General features: G+C 33.4%; 1 protein-coding gene across 1 annotated transcript; it reads right to left on the bottom strand.

Annotated features, from left to right (window-relative positions):
• Positions 1 to 8,136: 8,136 nt before the first annotated feature.
• On the bottom strand, positions 8,137 to 13,964 carry LOC9313504 (phototropin-1). The gene is made up of 20 exons (XM_021024783.1): positions 13,060 to 13,964; positions 12,293 to 12,475; positions 11,889 to 11,980; positions 11,519 to 11,786; positions 11,180 to 11,402; positions 11,009 to 11,079; positions 10,812 to 10,918; positions 10,679 to 10,728; positions 10,454 to 10,558; positions 10,298 to 10,357; positions 10,038 to 10,204; positions 9,869 to 9,953; positions 9,702 to 9,782; positions 9,521 to 9,624; positions 9,389 to 9,438; positions 9,186 to 9,292; positions 8,961 to 9,089; positions 8,705 to 8,869; positions 8,479 to 8,619; positions 8,137 to 8,376 (listed from the first exon to the last, which is right to left on the bottom strand). Exons 1-20 carry the CDS (start codon positions 13,758 to 13,760, stop codon positions 8,275 to 8,277), a joined length of 2,991 nt encoding a protein of 996 aa, XP_020880442.1. The 5' UTR covers positions 13,761 to 13,964; the 3' UTR covers positions 8,137 to 8,274.
• Between the last annotated feature and the right edge of the window lie 4,456 nt (positions 13,965 to 18,420).

Genomic DNA, 18,420 nt, shown 5'->3' with positions numbered 1-18,420 from the left:
AATAACTGAGTTATCATAACGTTTATGCTGGCGAAGGATATGGTCGATGTTGAGAAGGACAATGGTATTGCTGGTGTCAATAAGAAGCTGGAAAAAGAATTTGATAAGGTCATTGATGGAAAGTCTGCTATTGATTTCATCCAGACGTCTCCTTCAATTAGGAATTTACGCTCGAGGAAAATTGACACAACAAAAATCGCAACGGGAAAGAATAAGCCCGTCAAAGATAAGCCCGTTAAAGATAAGGATGTCAAAGAAGGGCAGACATCAGTCAAACGTAGAAGAGGTAGAAAGCCTGCTTCTCAAATAGTTAAAAAGTTGAAAGTAGCTGCTGATGTCCCCGACAAAGATGAGGAAGTATTGTAAAAAGCTGGCATTGAAGGTGACAATGAGGTATATGAGGTCACAGACGAGTTGATGGCTGAAAAGGCACGCACGTTACCTGAGTCTGAGGATGATGAAGAGGAAAAGATGAGGATTGAAATAATCAAAGCTCAAAGAAAGGAGAGTGTCAAGCTGTCTCCGGATGGGAGTGCATTGAATCCCATCTCTAATTTCCACGAAAGGATATTTCCTTATATCGGAGACAACGGACTGAACTGCATGAGGAAGAATTGTTTGCCTTCAGCTGGGATATATGATCCTCTGTCACCAGTTGATCCTGCCAAATTGCAGAAACTGAAGGAATACATGGCCCCCTTCAAGTATGAACCTTTATACCTTTTAACCTTCTTAATTACGGCTTGTTTACACTATTTGTGTAAATTACGTTCTGTTTATCTGTTAGGCATCTCCCATTGGGCAGGGCAACATACATTGTTGATTTCTACAGTATTATCATCGCCGAAAGAAAGGACTGGCCAGAGCCAAATTATGGATGGCTGTGGGATGACGTAAGTATAACATTATGGCTGAGTTATTAGTGTGTTTTGGCTGAGTTATTGATGTGTTTTAGCTGAGTTTTTCTACATTATGGCTGAGTTATGGTGTGTTTTTCTACATTATGGCTGAGTTATTGGTGTGTTTTTCTACATTATGACTAAGTTATTGGTGTGTTTTTCTACATTATGGTTGAGTTCTTGTTATGTTTTGTCTGAGTTGTTTTTGATTTTTTTTTTTTTGTGCAGCATATTGCTGCGTATTTGAGAGTTCTTAGAACCAGGTTCATCACGCGAGTTCCCTTCCCATTCTACACTAAACGCATTGCGTTTATAGACTCGTGGTTCATGAGCTATTGGTGTAAAGAGTATGACCAGTTCAAGATAAAACCCGATAGGTTTAAATTCAAAGGCACCCCTTATGATAAGATGGTAAACGGTTTGCTGCCAGAAGATCAGAAGACAAATATGAAGTGGATAGAAGATGTGGATCACTTGTATATAGTTCACCAAATCGGAGGCAATCATTGGGTGGCGCAGTACGTGGACCTGATTAGGGGGCACATTGATTGCTATGATAGCATCGTTGGGCATCATACCAAGGAAAGTGACTTATATGTGCTGGAGGGTTGTACGCCGTTTACAAGGATGATTCCTCAGATGATGAACGAACTAATTCCTGCTGAAATATATCCAACTAGGTTGGAGTAGTTTTCATTCAGAAGGAGAAATAAATCGAGGGTCCCTCAGAACGTCCAAGTTGGAGACTGTGGCGTGTACGCGTTGAAATTTGTCGAATGTCTAGCGCTCGGTGTAAGTTTCGATGGCATCTGTGATGAAAATATTCAGGCTATACGGGTTAAGATGGCAACAGAGATCTATGATGAGGCACCTGACCTGCTTGGTGCGTTTAATGTCCAATGATACATTATGATGATATGTAAGATATTAGTATTTATGCTTTTGAGTTCTCGTGATGATTATGTATGGGGTTGATAATGCTTTAGGTTTGTATGATGCGTCTAGATTGATGATTTAGTAGCTTAATTGGTGTTTATTAATTCGTTGTTTAGGTGAGTTAATCTAACAACACGGCTGAGTTATGGTTTATTAGGAGTTATGGTTGTATAACTCCCCACCTCGAATAACTACCCACTCAAGTACACCGCGGACTATTAAGAACCGAAACGTCATCATTAGACCTAAATACCCTTATACCTATTTTCCCTATATATATATATATATCTCTTGTAAATATAACTCTTGTAAAACAATTCTCTCTCGTCTTTTCTCTTCTTGATTATTAGCAACTAATCTATATAATCTCTCTTGTCTTTTCTCTTGTCGATCATGGATGCATCAGGGTCTAGCAGCAAGAGGACGCGTGTTGAAGACGGTTCCAGCAGCAGGAGGCATGCAGTGGAGATGCAAGAGCAGAAAGAGCGTTTCGAAGCCATCATCTTTCTCATTAGACACAACATGAAAGAGACGGAGGAAGCCCACGCTTTGGATCTCACGCTGCGTGAGGAGAATGCGAAACTGAAGCTCCTAAGGAAGATGATGAGTTTGAAGGACGGATTTAACATGGAGGAGGAGTTCCAGATCGTGAAGAAGCAGGCAGAGAAGGCTTACGAGGAGAAGATGGCATTCAACGTGACGGGGATCAATTGGGAAAAACTGGGGTTTAAGCCGACCGAGTTGTCGGAGTCTGAATCAGACTAAGAATGGAGATATCCATTCTATTTGTATTTTCTTTTATGTTATTGTATTGCAGTACTTTTTTTTTTTTTTTTGAATCTATGTTATTGATAATATGTTAATGAATCTATGTTACTGAATTTATGTCAAGTTATTCTAACGACATGGCTGACTTAACACAGATGAATTCGTGGTTTGGCCGAGTTATTACAGCGACATGGCTGACTTATGAGTAATTTTTAATGTCTGGCTGTAGAATAATACGTCACGGCTGAGTTAATTACTTTTGTACGCCTGAGTTATTTACATTTCCTCGGCTGAGTTATTATTGGTCATTTGGCAAAATTCAAACAACACTAACAAAAAGCATTACGAAACACAAGCCAAATAAAATGTTATACATCACTAACAATGTTCAACCAAAGACAATGGCCAATACGACACATACAAGCAATCCTGTCAATCCCCTGATGACGATGCGTTGCCGATAAACTATTGTTTCCATTTCATCAATCCTTTTCTGTAATCCAAGCTCAATCGAAATCTTCTCATCCTCTGTATTAATTGATGATAACTCCAAGTTTTGCCTCTCCAAATCACCACGAAGCTCCAAAATTGTCGCATTAAGTTCTTCAATCTTCTCAGTCTTCTATTTAATTACAGATTGAGCTTCTACCAAAGCTCTTTTCGGCCACCCTATGACCTCCTCGTTGAGCCACCTAAAGAATTTGCAGTGAGCATTACCACCTTCTTTGTACAACTGACACCCAAAGAACCTTCGATTTGGATTTTTATCTGTGTTGGATTTGAAGACCTTTGCCGGCAATCCACATTCACACAGTTTCCGAACTCCACAATTACTCACAAAGCTACTCGTCGATCCAGAGCTTACTTCCATCTTCTCTCGTTATTCGGAGACTGACGAAGAACCCTAATTGTTTATTTTGGGATAAATGTCTAATTGATGACTCTAACTCACTAAATCAATATAGTCATGTATACTAATAAAACGACGTCGTTCGAGCCATACCAGTATTGGCTGAGTTACAGCTGTCTTACGAACATCCCATTAAGTACATATTAATTTTCGAGATTACATAAAGTGTTTTCTCGGGAGATGCCATTAATAATTACTGACATATTCACCTGCAGACGGCAAGTCGAATCAGTCATAAATTACAACATTTTTGAAAAAGTATTCAAAATAATTCAAATTTTTGTGTTTGGGTTATCGGTTTATTGGATGAGTTTTAAAGGTGCAAACATGAGCTAATTTCATGATCAATATTTTGAAAGTGAATATAAAAAGTTAATTACATCTCATTAATCTGAATAAATTACATGACTGTATGAAAATGATGTCTTAACACAGATTAATTTGTGGTTTGGCCGAGTTATGACAGCGACATGGATGACTTAACACATATTAAATCGTGTTTGTCTTCGAGTTATGAAAGCGTGATGGCTGACTTAACGTAGATTAATTCGTGGTTTGGCCGAGTTATGGTAGTGTCATGGCTGACTTAACGTGAAGCTATAATTCGTGATTTTTACTATAATCATAACTGAGTTAAGGTCAAGTTACGGCTGATTTATAATAAAATCTAACAATGGAAATCACGGGTAAAATCAAGTGAAAACAAAAGTCATAAGGAATGATGATCATAGAAGTTCATTACACGGAAGTTCATAGAGGATACGACAGTACAAGGAAGTTTAACGACGGAACAATATGCCAAATTCGGCAAACATATCGCATAAATTATTCCACACTATTAGATTCATCCACTCGGGCTTATCGCCACTACGCTCCCATATCCTCATAAACGCACGCATCTGGTCCCGGAATAGCGTTCTAGCCACCAAATTGAATTGTGTCCAAACCGTTGATGTATGCATTGGTTCCCACGTGTATTTACGCTACAATGAAAGAAGAGATCGTAAATTCAGTTTTATGTTTTAGTGTGCTCTATATCAAATATCGAAGCTTACCGCGAGGAGGATAAACCAACGTCTCTTAACATCCTCGGGAATCAAGTGGTAGGTCGGCCACTCATGGTGCCAGTCTTGCTTGAGTATCTCTGCAATCGCGACAGAGAGATCGTGATTGAACTTGAACCACGTAACAGTGGTTTTGTCAACCCAGTAACCAACACCCGGGTTTAGAACGGGAAGATTCTCCCGACCATCAGCGATAATGATCGCTACAACATCGCTGAAAAACTTTAGGTCGATGTGAGGAACAACGTTCATGTCGATTGGAAGATGTACCGGAGATATTTTGTGTAGGGAATTGGAGACAAAGACGAACGAGAGATGATGAGATGAAAAAGAGACGAAGGCGAACTGATCTGATATATAGAGAAAAAAAGAAAAAGGTAGACGAAAGGTGACAATAACTAAATTACCAAATTAATTTCATATTGCTTCGATATATGATCAACCAAGGCATTTTGAAGTGATAGATGTGTCTCTTTATATTAAATTTTTTTGATGTATTCATTTTAAGGTGTTTAGTTAATTTTTTCTATATAAAGTATATCTATATTTATTAGATATATAATTATTCTGACTAATATGATGGAAACCAATTAGTAAAGTGATTGATGAGACTCATATAATTGTAAGAACTAAAATCATTTGGATATTTTTGAGTTGTATATATTTTTTCTTCGAATTTTCTCGTTAATAACTATATCTATTTTTACCAATGCACCCTTAATCTTCTTATTAATTTCTTGAGACAATACTTGCAGTGATTTCATCTTTTTTTAATATCGGCATATATCTTTCAAACCATTAAAAAAACAAAACTTTATAATATATTGTTTCTCTTCCTATGAAAGTGATAAAAGAACTAGTTTATTTATCTCTTTCATCATCCAAAAATCCACATATATGAAACTTGTAAAAAATTCAAACATATCAATATTTTTGTACACATATATGCTTGTTCAAACTGTTGATAAAAGAGTTACGATATGATTAATCCATCTTCAATGATGTGTTACCCAAAAAATTTGTTAAACCAATTCAAATATTGTGATATTAGGAATACAGTATTATATACATATGAAAAACTGCAGAAAATTTATTTAAAACTATAGTTATAAATAAAAGTGACTTTTAACATTTGTAATTTCAATTGCATCATGTGTATTATTTAAAACATTAGACACTCAATATTTGCATATGTCTAAATATTTTTTGAAATGTTCATAAGTTATAGAATACATTCAAATGCCAAAACACATTTAAGAATTAGTAATATAACAAATATTAAATTACAATAAAAATAAAAATAAATAAATCAATATTTATGTTCTGATTGGTGTTTTTCCTATTCACCTCACGATTTGAAACCACTAAAAAACTAACAACCGTTATATTTGATTCCATAGATTCTCTTACATCATCTATTCAATTTTCCCCAATAAACTCCTCTTAAAACGAATTAAATGTGCTATTCTTCATCTTTTATTTGTAAGTCAACATAACCTTCTTTAAAACCGCTATTTTGAATAGAACTGGTGGTGATAAAAGATTGCACAAATATATATAATCATGTAACTTCTAGTGTTTAATATTTAGAAATAAATAATATATATTTAATTATTTTATATGACTATACAAAATATTATATAACGAAAATTGTTAATTAAAGAAAATAAATAATTATTGTGACTTAGTTTATGATATCTCATAAAATTAAAAAAAAAAGTTATTGATATGGATCAAAAATCTCATTCAAGGCAACAAAATGTGTAACCAAAATAAAGAGAATTGTGGGTATAGAAATGAGGTAGCCCACAGTGTGATTAACCTACTAATGACATTCATGAATTTACCTATATAGATGAATGTATTAAGCACACTCTGTGATTAACATACCAAAGAAGTTTATAATATGTATGTAATCAATGTTTTAAAAAATTTACCAATTAATATATCAATCATATACACAATTTATAAATTTAATTCATATTTCATTTATTTTCTCACAAATCTAATAATAATAACCATCTCAATAAATGCCTTTTGCACTTTTGAACGGTTGTGTCTTTTAATCGCAAATTATTGTTAATTAAAAAAAATATATATATATTTTACGATTATGTTTTTTTAGAAAATTGTAATACGAATGTCTTCTACGTTTGCGTCTTTTTATTGTAACTCTTCATAAACAGTTGCAACCGTTTATTCGAATCATTGCAATATTTAGTTTTTTTTTTTTTGTCAACGCAATATTTAGTTTATTTCACGAACAATTGACTCATTTGGTTTAAATATTTAATTTATTTCACGAACAATTGCAACATTTGGTTTATTTTATAAATCGTTATAATATTTAATTATCTATCGACGCGTCTCTCGGTATAACTTTCATAAATTATTATTTTTAATTTTTAATTACCAAAATGTATTAAATAAGATTATAACTATTTATTTGAACCGTTGAAACATTTGATTTATTTAAAGAATCATTGCAATTTTTGGTTTCGTTTTACGAACCGTTGTAATCTTTAGTTTATTTGACAAAACTTGACGAACCGTTGCAATTTTTGGTATATCATAACCTTTCGTTTATTTCTTTGAAAACTAAAAATATATTTTACGTTATGTTTTTCTGAGAAATTTGCAATCCGAGTAAATGTTTTATACGGTTGCATCTTTTAATCGTAACTCTTCGTAAAACAGTTGCAACCGTTTAGTTGAATCATTGCAACATTTGGTTTATTTGACGAATCATTGTAACTTTTGGTTTTGTTTTACGAACCATTGTAATCATTACTATATTTGATTAACCATTGCAACATGTGGTAATGGTATATTTGACGAATTGTTACTACTTTTGATATATTTGATATCTGCGGTCGCATCTCTCGGTTAAAGTTTATCATATTTTTTTAAATATATTTAATTACTAAAATATATTCTAATGAAATGCTACCGTTTAATTTAACATAGTAGAATTTGGTTTATTTGACTAACCAAAGAATATTTTGGCTTATTTATCAAATTATTGTAATCTTTAGTTTATTTGATGCCTTTTGATGGGAATAGTTTTTTTTATGCCATTTGGTTAATATAGAATTTATGAAGGTTTTCTTTATCATAATTTTCGTAAAATATATATTGATTTATTAGTAAAAGATAATTTCAAAATTGTTACAATTTATTATAACTTTTCGTTTGATTTTTTTTTAAACGATTTTTGAAATATTTTCCCCCGCGGTATCGCGGTGGTCTTGAGTCTTACTATTGTTAATAATCAAGTATTTTATGCCATCATCTTATATTTAATTATATTTAGTTATGATCATTTACAAATCCACAATTTATATATTACACCATTACACGACAAAAACTTCATAAGAAAACCTTGCCACATCATTGAAATAAAGAAAATTCAGGGTTTCCATTATATTTTGTAGTCTTCTAAATTCTTTTTAGATATTTTTTTAGTAAACCACTAAATTATGAAAAAAGGTAAATTTTGTTTTTTAATGTTAGATAATATTATTAACAGATAAAACTGTTCTTAAGAAAATCACACAAATTACTAGAAACGATTGACAATATAATAAATAAAGATAATGGTAAAATAGGAAAAACAACCAAGATTTTTGAAAAGCAAAGAGTTTCAAACAATTCTTGAAGTCGTTAAAGAGAAAACAAGAAACATATAATTCAAATTTCAAAAAACATTTGTTTGCAGATCTTCCAGCTCTGGATCAACAACTTTCTCTCCGTTTTCAGCTTCGTCAGGAAATATCGGAGTCTCTAGCTCCGGAGCATTCTACAGATCAAAACAAACTCATAAAATGATTGTTTTTCTTCTTGCGCAAGTAAAACAGAAAATGTTTCTTCTATACCAAGTAAAGAGAACGTATGAACTAACCGTGCATCGAATTAGAGCCCAATTTATGCCTTTGAAGAAAGAATGTTTCTTGACTTCGTTCGCTCCTTCGAAACAGCCTAATCTTTTCTTCGGATCTCGTTGTAAGAGCCTAAAGATCAGTTGTTTCACTTGAAGACTTGCCTGCATACCAATAACAAAACAATTCAATATGATCTTCCATTTATTTGCGATTAGTTGATATAAAATATAGAAATTGATTCATTACAGGAATGCTAGCTGGAAACTTGAGATCTTTCTGAAGAACATTGGTGAAAGTCTTCTGTCGGGTTTTTCCTCTAAACGGAGTGTATCCGTATAACATTTCATACATAAGGATACCAAGAGCCCACCAGTCCACTGCACTTGTATGTCCTGCCCCGGATATAATTTCCTATCCATATGAGACATTTAATTACCGGTTAAGACAGTGGTGAAGATCTTAATCGCTATAATCAAGCTAGCAGTATATATAATACACAAACCGGAGCAATATACTCTTCAGTGCCAACAAATGAGTTTGATGCACGCATTGGTTCAGCCATGAAGATTGGAGTTTGTTGACTCTTTTGTTGCTTTTTCTTCTTCTTCTCATCTATACTCGGAATCAACAGCTGCGAGATTCATTAACCACCGTTAATTAGTATACATGAGCAAACTCTCTAGCATAAGTCTTTGGAAAGAATCAAGAAGGTTGAGAGAAATTATACCTGAGGTTTGCAAGATGTCAAGCAAGACAGGTCGAAATCCGATAAGGAGATATCGCCATTGCCTTGGATTAACACGTTTTCCGGTTTCAAGTCTCGGTAAATTATCCCTGAGGTTAAGAAAAATTACAAAGATCAACTTAGTATCATGTCAAGATTCATTTGCATCCGAAATTTTCTATGTAAGAGGAAGTCGAACAGCTTGCCTTGACAGTGAAGATACTCGAGTGCAACGACAACTTGAGCAGCATAGAATCTGAAAATCCATTCAGGTACTGTGTTAGTTCAAGATTTAAGTGAAAAATCTCGGGACTTTTTCGAGCGAGGAACAATTGTACCTTACGGCATCTTCCTTGAGAACCTTCCTAGGTTGTCGATCTAGGAGCATGAAGAGTTCTCCTCCTGGATAGTAATCTGTAATGAGACATATATGTGTTTTCGTCTGCAGAGTAAAACATGACACATTAGTAACCTAAGACCGAGAGACACGCATATACACATGTATTCAAAAATTTTGACCTGAAATGAAGCGTAGAGTGCAGGAAGAAAAGGATGGTCAAGCAAATCGAGGATTTCTCTCTCAGCTCTAGCTCTATGCACCTGAAAAAATTTATATCATTAGCTACGTAACTTAGATATAAGAAGCGAAACTAAAGATTTCTTGATGTGCAAGTTACTGTAGTTACTTTGTTTCGGTTAAGCATGACAGCCTTGTCCATTGCTTTCATTGCAAACAACTGATCTGTTCCAACGAGTTCCACTAGATGCACACTGATAAAACAGAAATGGGACATTTATAAGTTTGATGACAAAAACCTTTTATGTAAACTGTTTCACTAGATCAGAGTTTCAGACCTTCCTGTATCACCGGAACCCAAAGGCTTCACCGGTTTGAAATGCTTCAGACCAATCGGTTCACCACTTTCCAATACCTTTTGGATAGCTATCCATGGTGACGAATCTTTCCTATGAGGCTTACAATGAACAACCTTTGAGTGGTTTGCCCATAAATCCTCTGGTGTCTTCAAACAATACACAACAAAACATTCATTCAGATAATTCTCATAAAGCCTAATCTTAAATTCTCAAATTCTGTTCCTTTGTCTATCATTTACCATGTTGGCATCAGGAAGTTCTCGAACCGCTTCATCGATATTTACAGCTGTTTTCTTCACCTAAAGAGTTCAGATTTGGGAAATGATTAGGATTTCTTGAGTTTTGATCAAATAATTACAATGAAATAAATATTTATATAGATTAGGGTTCCAAACCAGCTCTTCTCCCTCTTTCACTGCGGTTTCTTCAATGACATTGCGAACTGGCTCTACGTGCTTGCTCCCGTCTAGTTGAACTCCAATAAAGTATTGTACTTCTCCCTGTTACCGATATATCAAATAATATACACATCTTCAGTTTTAAATCCATAGACCAAAAGAAACTGAGGACTAATTTGAAGGTGCCGTATTATGCACGATATCTATTTAAAACCATTGTACCTTTTGATCACGCATAGGTTGCAAGTGGAAAATGTTCCAAAACTTCTTTCCTGAAATAGAGAAAACAAAGTATAATTTGACAACTTTATACATTGATCGATATATTAATCTAAAGATATCGAAAATTGAGTACCGCTCTTGGTGTAGTTTATGAGCTGAACCGTCACTTCGGTTTGGTTATCAATTGCATTTCGAATCTTCTTCACAGTTGTCAAATCAGTCTCTGGACCTTGCAGAAACCTAAAACCATGAAACAAAAAAAAAAGAAAGATTAAAGACATGCTCTATTCACGAAAATCTTTTCGGAAGAAAATCACATTTATGTAATACCTGCAATTTCTGCCAAGAATTTCTTCACGGCTATATTCCGTGAGCTCCAAGAAACTATCAGATGCAAAAATCTAGAAACAGAGGACAAAGCAAACAATACGTTTTCAGACCAATCGAAATGAAACATAACAAATGAAAAATCCGATTTGTCTCAAAACATTTTGTTCTTACAATGGGATTATCGGGAAGTCTAGGATCAGTGATGACGAAATTCTTCTCGATACGTTCGAGTGTAGTAGCGAGATCAATACCCTTTCTCATTTCCTTTTGTCTCACTTTATCATCCACACTCTCTGGTCTCTCGTCTCTGTCACTAATTTCATCGTCTTCTTCTCCATACTCTATAAATCCATCGTCTATAGATTCATCCAAAGATTCACTCTTTTTCTTAATCCTATAACCAGAGTTCACAATAGCCTTATCAAGGACTAAATTCATCTTTATAAAAGTTATAGGTAAAAGAGTAATATGTTAAGAATTAGAGGTGAACCAAGATTTTTGAATTATTACCCCATGAAGGAAAGAGAAGATTTCCTCGATTTTTTCTCGGGAATTTCGTTGATTCGCTGCATCGAGTTTCTTCTTCCGCCGCCAGAGTTTCTTCGGCCTGACGGAACAACATTTTCAGACATTCGCCGAGCAGGTTTTTTCGGAAGTTCATCGCTCTCCGATTTTGTCATGAAGGGATGGAGATTCGTCGATTCGCTTAGTGCTCGAGGTCTCTTCACCGCCTCCACTAGCTCAGTCACTGAGTTCGTCGCAATATCTTTTTGGCGGGCTGTTACGAAACAAAATTTAAAATTTGTTTTAATAAACATTAGAAAAAAACATATAAAATAACAGAAAAATCAGATATATATAAAAAAAAAACTGTAATTACCATCATATCGAATCAAAGATTCCGGAAGCCCATTGGGCCTCAAACTCTTTTCTTTGGCCCCTTCAGTGTGCTTGCTCACCTCCACTTGCATTCTAGTCCAAATAAAAACAAACACAACATATTTGTATCAGATTCTACAATTCATCTTTTATTTTTTCTTAAGTGATTATTCTCTTTTATTATTCTACAATATTTTCATAATTCACGTGAGAAAATATATAATAAAAATTGAAATGAAAAAAAAAACGGCCGTTGGATTGGATCGAAGACAATCAATGACAACTCTTTGAATGTTATTGTGGAGAAAGCAACACAAATCACAGTCCCATCAAAAAACGGTGTCATTTTGAAAACGAATAAATAAAGAAGTGAAAAGAGTAAGTAAAAAGGAATAAGGGACTAACCCGATAAATTTGAGAACTTTGCCACTCTCGTCTTTAATGGGAGCAATCGTGAGAAGATTCCAAAAAGAGGTCCCATCTTTCTTGTAATTCAATAAACGTCCACAATAATTGTTACCAGCAGCTAATGTCTCTCTGATCTTCGCTAACTCATCAGCATCTGTCCCTGATCCTTGTAAAAATCGGCTACAATAAAACAAACACACAAAAACAAAACCAATTATGTTATTTTCTTCTTCTTTTTTGTAAACAAAATTCATTTATTAAACTAAAAATGGTGGGAAATTTTGTTTATGAAGAGTAAGATGATTCGAATTTGCAAAGTAAGATGTCTGATTTTAAAGATAAGTGTCATTAAAAAAAGAAACTTCGTTTATAAAAAAAACAACATAAAAGTTAGGTTTAGAAAAGATTTCTAGAAAGAGTTAAACAAAAAAAAGGTTTTTTGAAAATTAGTAAGAGTTACTAATTAAATCCTAGTTTCTATACTTTTAGTAACCACACCTAAAACTAAAACTTTGTAATTTTGGCACACGTCAGAGTTTGGAAAAGTTCTAAAACCAACATAAAAGTTAGGTTTATGGATTTTTTTTAGAAATTTACAAAGAGTTACTTAATAATCTAAGAAAATATTTCTAAACTTTAATCAAACCAAAAACAAAACCCATGATATTTAAGAAGAAAAAACTTTGTAAATTTGGTAGTAATTATAGAAAGGAAACGTAGTTTTTTATTATAAAAATTGCTATAAATTTTGAAAAAATATTTACCAGTTTCTGCCGACGACCTCTTTGGAAGTGTAACCGGTCATATTGAAGAAACCAGCACTTGCATACATAATCGGGTAATCAGGTTTGGTAGCATCTGAAACAACAAACGTTTGTTGAAACGTTGACAACGCATCTTTCAGATCTTCCGATACTCTTGGAATCCCTCCTCTCCCTCCGACGACATCTCCGTCGGACATCTCGCCGGAGCTCCGGCAAGAATTCTGCGAGTTTCTCTGCGATGTTGTCTTTTTCCCGTTAGGATCATGCTCAGTCCCACCAGAGTTCCTCACGCTCACTCCTTGTGGTTTTCCTGTCTTTGTATCCGTCTTCAAAACCAATCCCCATTCCGCCGCTCTCTGCTCAGCCGCCACCGCCGACTTCTGTGGTTTCTCGGCGGTGATCGTCTTTTTGGAGATTTTCTCCGGTGATGGGTCTTTCAGAGCCATCCATGAGGTTGTGACAGCAATTTCTTGATCAGACCGAACAGGGTTGGATGGAGCTGGTTCTTGTTCTGGTCGGGGTTGAGGACTGGTGCCACGTGGATCACTCAAGTTTTGCCACGTTGGTGGTTCAGGACGGTACACCGGGTTTTCGGGTCGGGCCGGATGAGTTGACGGGTTGAATACTTCGAGAGAGCCACGAGTGTCTCTAGGTAGAGTCCGAGAAGAAGGTTTGGTCGATGGTTTCTCTGTTGGTTCCATCTTTTAGCTCTCTCTATACACGAAACAAAAATTGTGGCCAAAAATAAGTTTATATATAATTAGTTAAATGGATAGACATAGACACCACACGCATGTGTATATGAATCGGCAAATAAAAATATTATATTCTTAAAGTTAGATACTATATATATATATATGCTTATAATATTTAATTGATTTCTAAAAATGGACACATGACCAAGTTCTTTTGTGGTAGATGGATGGTTTGATTACTGAAAATGAAAATCCTATACAAATATGTGATATGTGAATGTTAACTAATAATGGTTGGATATGTTTTGTCATAAGGAGAAATGTAATGGAGAGGAAAGTTGATTAACGTCTGCAAAATTAGTACGATATATGGAAATGGGCGTATTACTTATGAATTTTTGTTTTTGGTCAATAAATGAAATTGAGAAATGATATAACTATAGTATGGTTCGTATTCGAGTTAACCTTTTTCGTAAAATTAAAACCATAAAGAAAAGGGATTTAAAATAACTAATTTGCATTAAATATTGATTTATAAGATACTTCACAAAATATATCTACAGTTCTTTTTAACAGAAATATAATATTCTACCTAATTTTACTAGGTGCTGACCATAAATATTTCATCAATCACTCATTTTGTTTGAATCTTGAAAACTGTTATATCATGGATAGCAAGAATCTTGCTCTCTTTGGTGTCTTTCTTTTGGGAAATAATAGACTAGACATATCTAACATGATAATGAAATAATGAAGACATAACTATATATGTATGTATATGCATGCAGGTTACATGCATGTTGTTGTTAAATATGGTTCAAAGAGTTATGGTTTATGGGCCATAGATAAATGAAGATATGAACTGGAAATACGCCAATATTGAGAGTGACAATTCCAAATGAAGCGGGGGTAAAATTGAGAAAACGACACAAAGTTGTAAAGTTTCAATACTTTTTTGAGTAATCAGTACCACACAACACATGCATCTTCTAAGGGTGTTTTAGTCATTGTGGTGTGAAAATGGACAGTTTTATACAAAACAGTAGCTGAGCCGATTCTGTTCGATCGATCACAGATTTCAACTAAAATCTTTGTCTTTTTTTCATGTTCTTGTCATATTATTGATTTTCACATATATGAAACTTTTTAAAATAGTTTATCACTCTATATGTATTATGACAAAAATAAAAGAGTAAAATTTTGCATGGTAAATTTGGCAATTTGGAAAATCTATTTATATATCAGTTGAAATGCATATGTTTATGATTGGAGAATTTTTAAATCAAATTCAGTACTGAGTTCTTGAGATATGCAACTAACATGTGACGTGTGACTTCACAAAAAAATAGCTGACATTCAAATAGTTTATTTTTATTCCGTGTATGCAATGCAACACAGAATAAATTGATATTACAAATAGTCTAAGATCAAACTAGACAGTACAAATTGATATTTACTTCATTATTAGTTATATTTCTACATAATTTCACAGAAGATTGGAAAGTGACAAGAACCCTAAAAAGATGAACAGACAAATAAAAAAAAACATTTATCTTCCTAAAAACCCCTAAGAAAGTGAGGGAAATCAGTAGGAATCGAAGGGAGAAAACTACCTTGCAAGTTAACTTGTGTAGGAAGAAACAGATTATTCTACGATTTTTCTTTCTCTTTCGTCGAGATAAACTGAGGAATATGAGTTTGGAATGAGAAGCTAACTTTCCCCAGGCTTTTTATACAAATAAGGAAATTTTTGATAAGAAGAGATTCATGAAAGATTAAAAAAATATTTAGGTTTCATGATTGATTTAGTTCCTTAGCTCCACCACTGGGTTATTTGATCTTCCCATGCCTCGTATGTTTCTGATTCCACATGGCTTTCTTTTTGTTTACTTTCAAAAGGTTATATTAATAAAACGAAACATTATATAGCCTCGTTTATCTATCTTCTGTATAACATTGTCTTGGTAATTAGATTATAAATCTGACTATGCTCTTTTTTACTTGTCTAACAAAATTAGACAAAAAATATGACTATGCTCAATATAACTAATTTGTATGTAGCTTACATTTGTAACGAATGGTTTATATGACTTAACCAACATTTTGATTGTGGTTAATCTAGGTTTTAGTATAGGACAAACAAGATTATAAAAGAGAATATTGCACAGAAAAACATTGCTTGTTGTAACTTGAGCGTATAATTGAAGTAAATAATAAATAAAACATTTGAAGAACACACAAGTGTGTGGAGTGATGTGTGTGTCAGTGACTAAAAGTGGGAGTGAGTTGTCATTTGGAAACGCCAAACCGTTCCCAAATGCAAATGCAGAAACCCAATATTAATAAAGGAGCTCTCTTATTCTCTTGCCACTTTTGGAATGATAGACATCATAGTAGTCTTTATACATTGTAAGATATTTCATGCCCAAAATATTAGAAGAGAACATATACTTTAATCCGAGTCAGTGAAGAAATTGGTTTGGAATTAGCCAAAAATCGAACATGGAGATCGGTACAGAAATCACAAACAAGTTTAAAATCAAGCACTTGTCATCGTTGTTTTCTATGCATTTTTGGTTGATTTCTCAAAAAAAAAAAAAATTTCTTTACGACTTTTTTATTATGTCTCTAGATTTTTTTTTTTCCAAATATCACTATAATTATTAATAAAATACATAATTTCCCTCTATAAATATTATTTTTTGTGCATAAGCAAAAGAAACTACAATAACATAGATAGCGTTAGTTAACCAAATTGATTTGGTATGCTCTGAAATCATTGGCACAAATCCAACCTTAAACTTGACAAAAAAAAAAAAAAATCAACCTTAATTAACAACCATGCATTTTGATTCTCAACATGTACGATAGACCAAGAATCTAAAAAAACAATGAGTAACTAGTTCAACGGTGTAACAAATATAGACTAGCAATGACATACCCATTTAGGAAATAAAAGGTCACTCAGATTAAATAATTAAATATTAAATTTGCATGTGAATATTGAAAGAAATTAGTAGAATAATTTGTATATTTTTGGTCTTATTTGCCCCACTACACTCAAATTAATACTCTCTCTGTATTTGAAAAAATGTCGTTTCAACTGTTTTTGGGTGAATTAAGAAAGGGCACAGAATTACAAAACTAACCTTATGAGAAACGATTATTTACAATTATATTTTTGGTATCTGTAGTTTTGGTAATTTAGACTGATTAATTATGATCAATTAATTGGGGGTAATTTAGGAAATTTTATGCAAAAGTTGTTAAAATGACAACTAATTAAAAACACAGAAAAAAGGCTAGAACGACATTTATTCAAATACGGAGGGAGTAACATTTTTTTCTCATTAACGTTATATTATGATCTCGGTAACAAAAATGGACTGCCACTACAGACTGGTCATCCCAAGCGATCACGATCAGGCTTGGTTAAAAATATCAGACCAGTTTAGATTCAAACCCTTTTGTCCGAAACACTGTGGACAAAATTATGTGAAGGATATAAAACAAAGAGAAAGAGTATGGTAACATTTCATATACAAGTAGGACCAGAACCCATGTGAAGATTGATCAAAGAGAAAAAAGATCTTAACGGGTTATAATCTTCTTATCCATCATGTGTCCATTGTGGGTTTGAGTGTGTGGTGGGGGCTGAAAATGTTACATCAATCTTCACATCTTGGCCGCTTAATTTTCTCCCATTTTACTAATTTGACTGAATTTTTCTTCCCTAGATAGAATCAAGATTCAAGATGGGATAATGATATTGATTATATAAGCAGGAATATCTTAGTAATTTAGCATTATTATTATTTTATTTTATTTTTATCATTGATCCATGTAGATCTGCCATTTGCATTTTTTTTTCTGAATATAATTGATTCTCTAAAGAAAAAAATTATTGACGTTGATCCGTCTATTAGAAAACAAAATTGCTATAAACAAATTAAATGTTGAAGCTTTGAAATATCATTGTGGTGTTTTCGAGACCTCACTGATGTTCAAATCACTATTTTGAACCACATGATTTCGTTGAAACCAGAAAAAAAAATCAGAATATAAATAAAGAAAAAGTGGTATCGTGATGCTATAAGTCTAAAGAAAGAAAGATGTATTTTCTTTGAACTTGAGAGAGAAATATATTAGAAAAGCAAAGTCTCAAGAGAATGTTAAAAATCAGATCTCTCATACTTCATAAATCTATACATGAAGTTTCTCATGTGTGAAGTTTCTCCCATAATGTATATTAATGTCATCTCGATCTTTCTCACATGTATAATGATAACGTCGAGTGAACTACCTCTCGCATCCACCAAGTATATAGAAAGCATAAAACAACATGTACATAAAGTAACATTTTTCACTCTCGTATTTTTGAGGATTCGTTTGTCGACCATCATATAAAACAATAAAATAGATGAAAGCAATCGAATGTTTTGCACCGATATACATCGACGAATCTTTCGATCTATCCAATATACTATAGTTTGAGATATGTAACTTCTAGAAATTAAAAAACAACCTTTATTTCATCGAGAAGGGATCAAATCTGTGCCTGTTAATCTTATATTCTTAGGTAGATTTTTTTCTCTTTTTTCGAAAGAGAAATCCTTTCTTTGAACTTAATCTTCTTTCTCTTCTTTTTTAAAATGTCAACTTTCGT

Source organism: Arabidopsis lyrata, assembly GCF_000004255.2.
Source record: "Arabidopsis lyrata subsp. lyrata unplaced genomic scaffold ARALYscaffold_5, whole genome shotgun sequence".
NCBI classification, from domain to species: domain Eukaryota; kingdom Viridiplantae; phylum Streptophyta; class Magnoliopsida; order Brassicales; family Brassicaceae; genus Arabidopsis; species Arabidopsis lyrata.
This window is presented reverse-complemented; position numbering and strand designations above follow the sequence as displayed.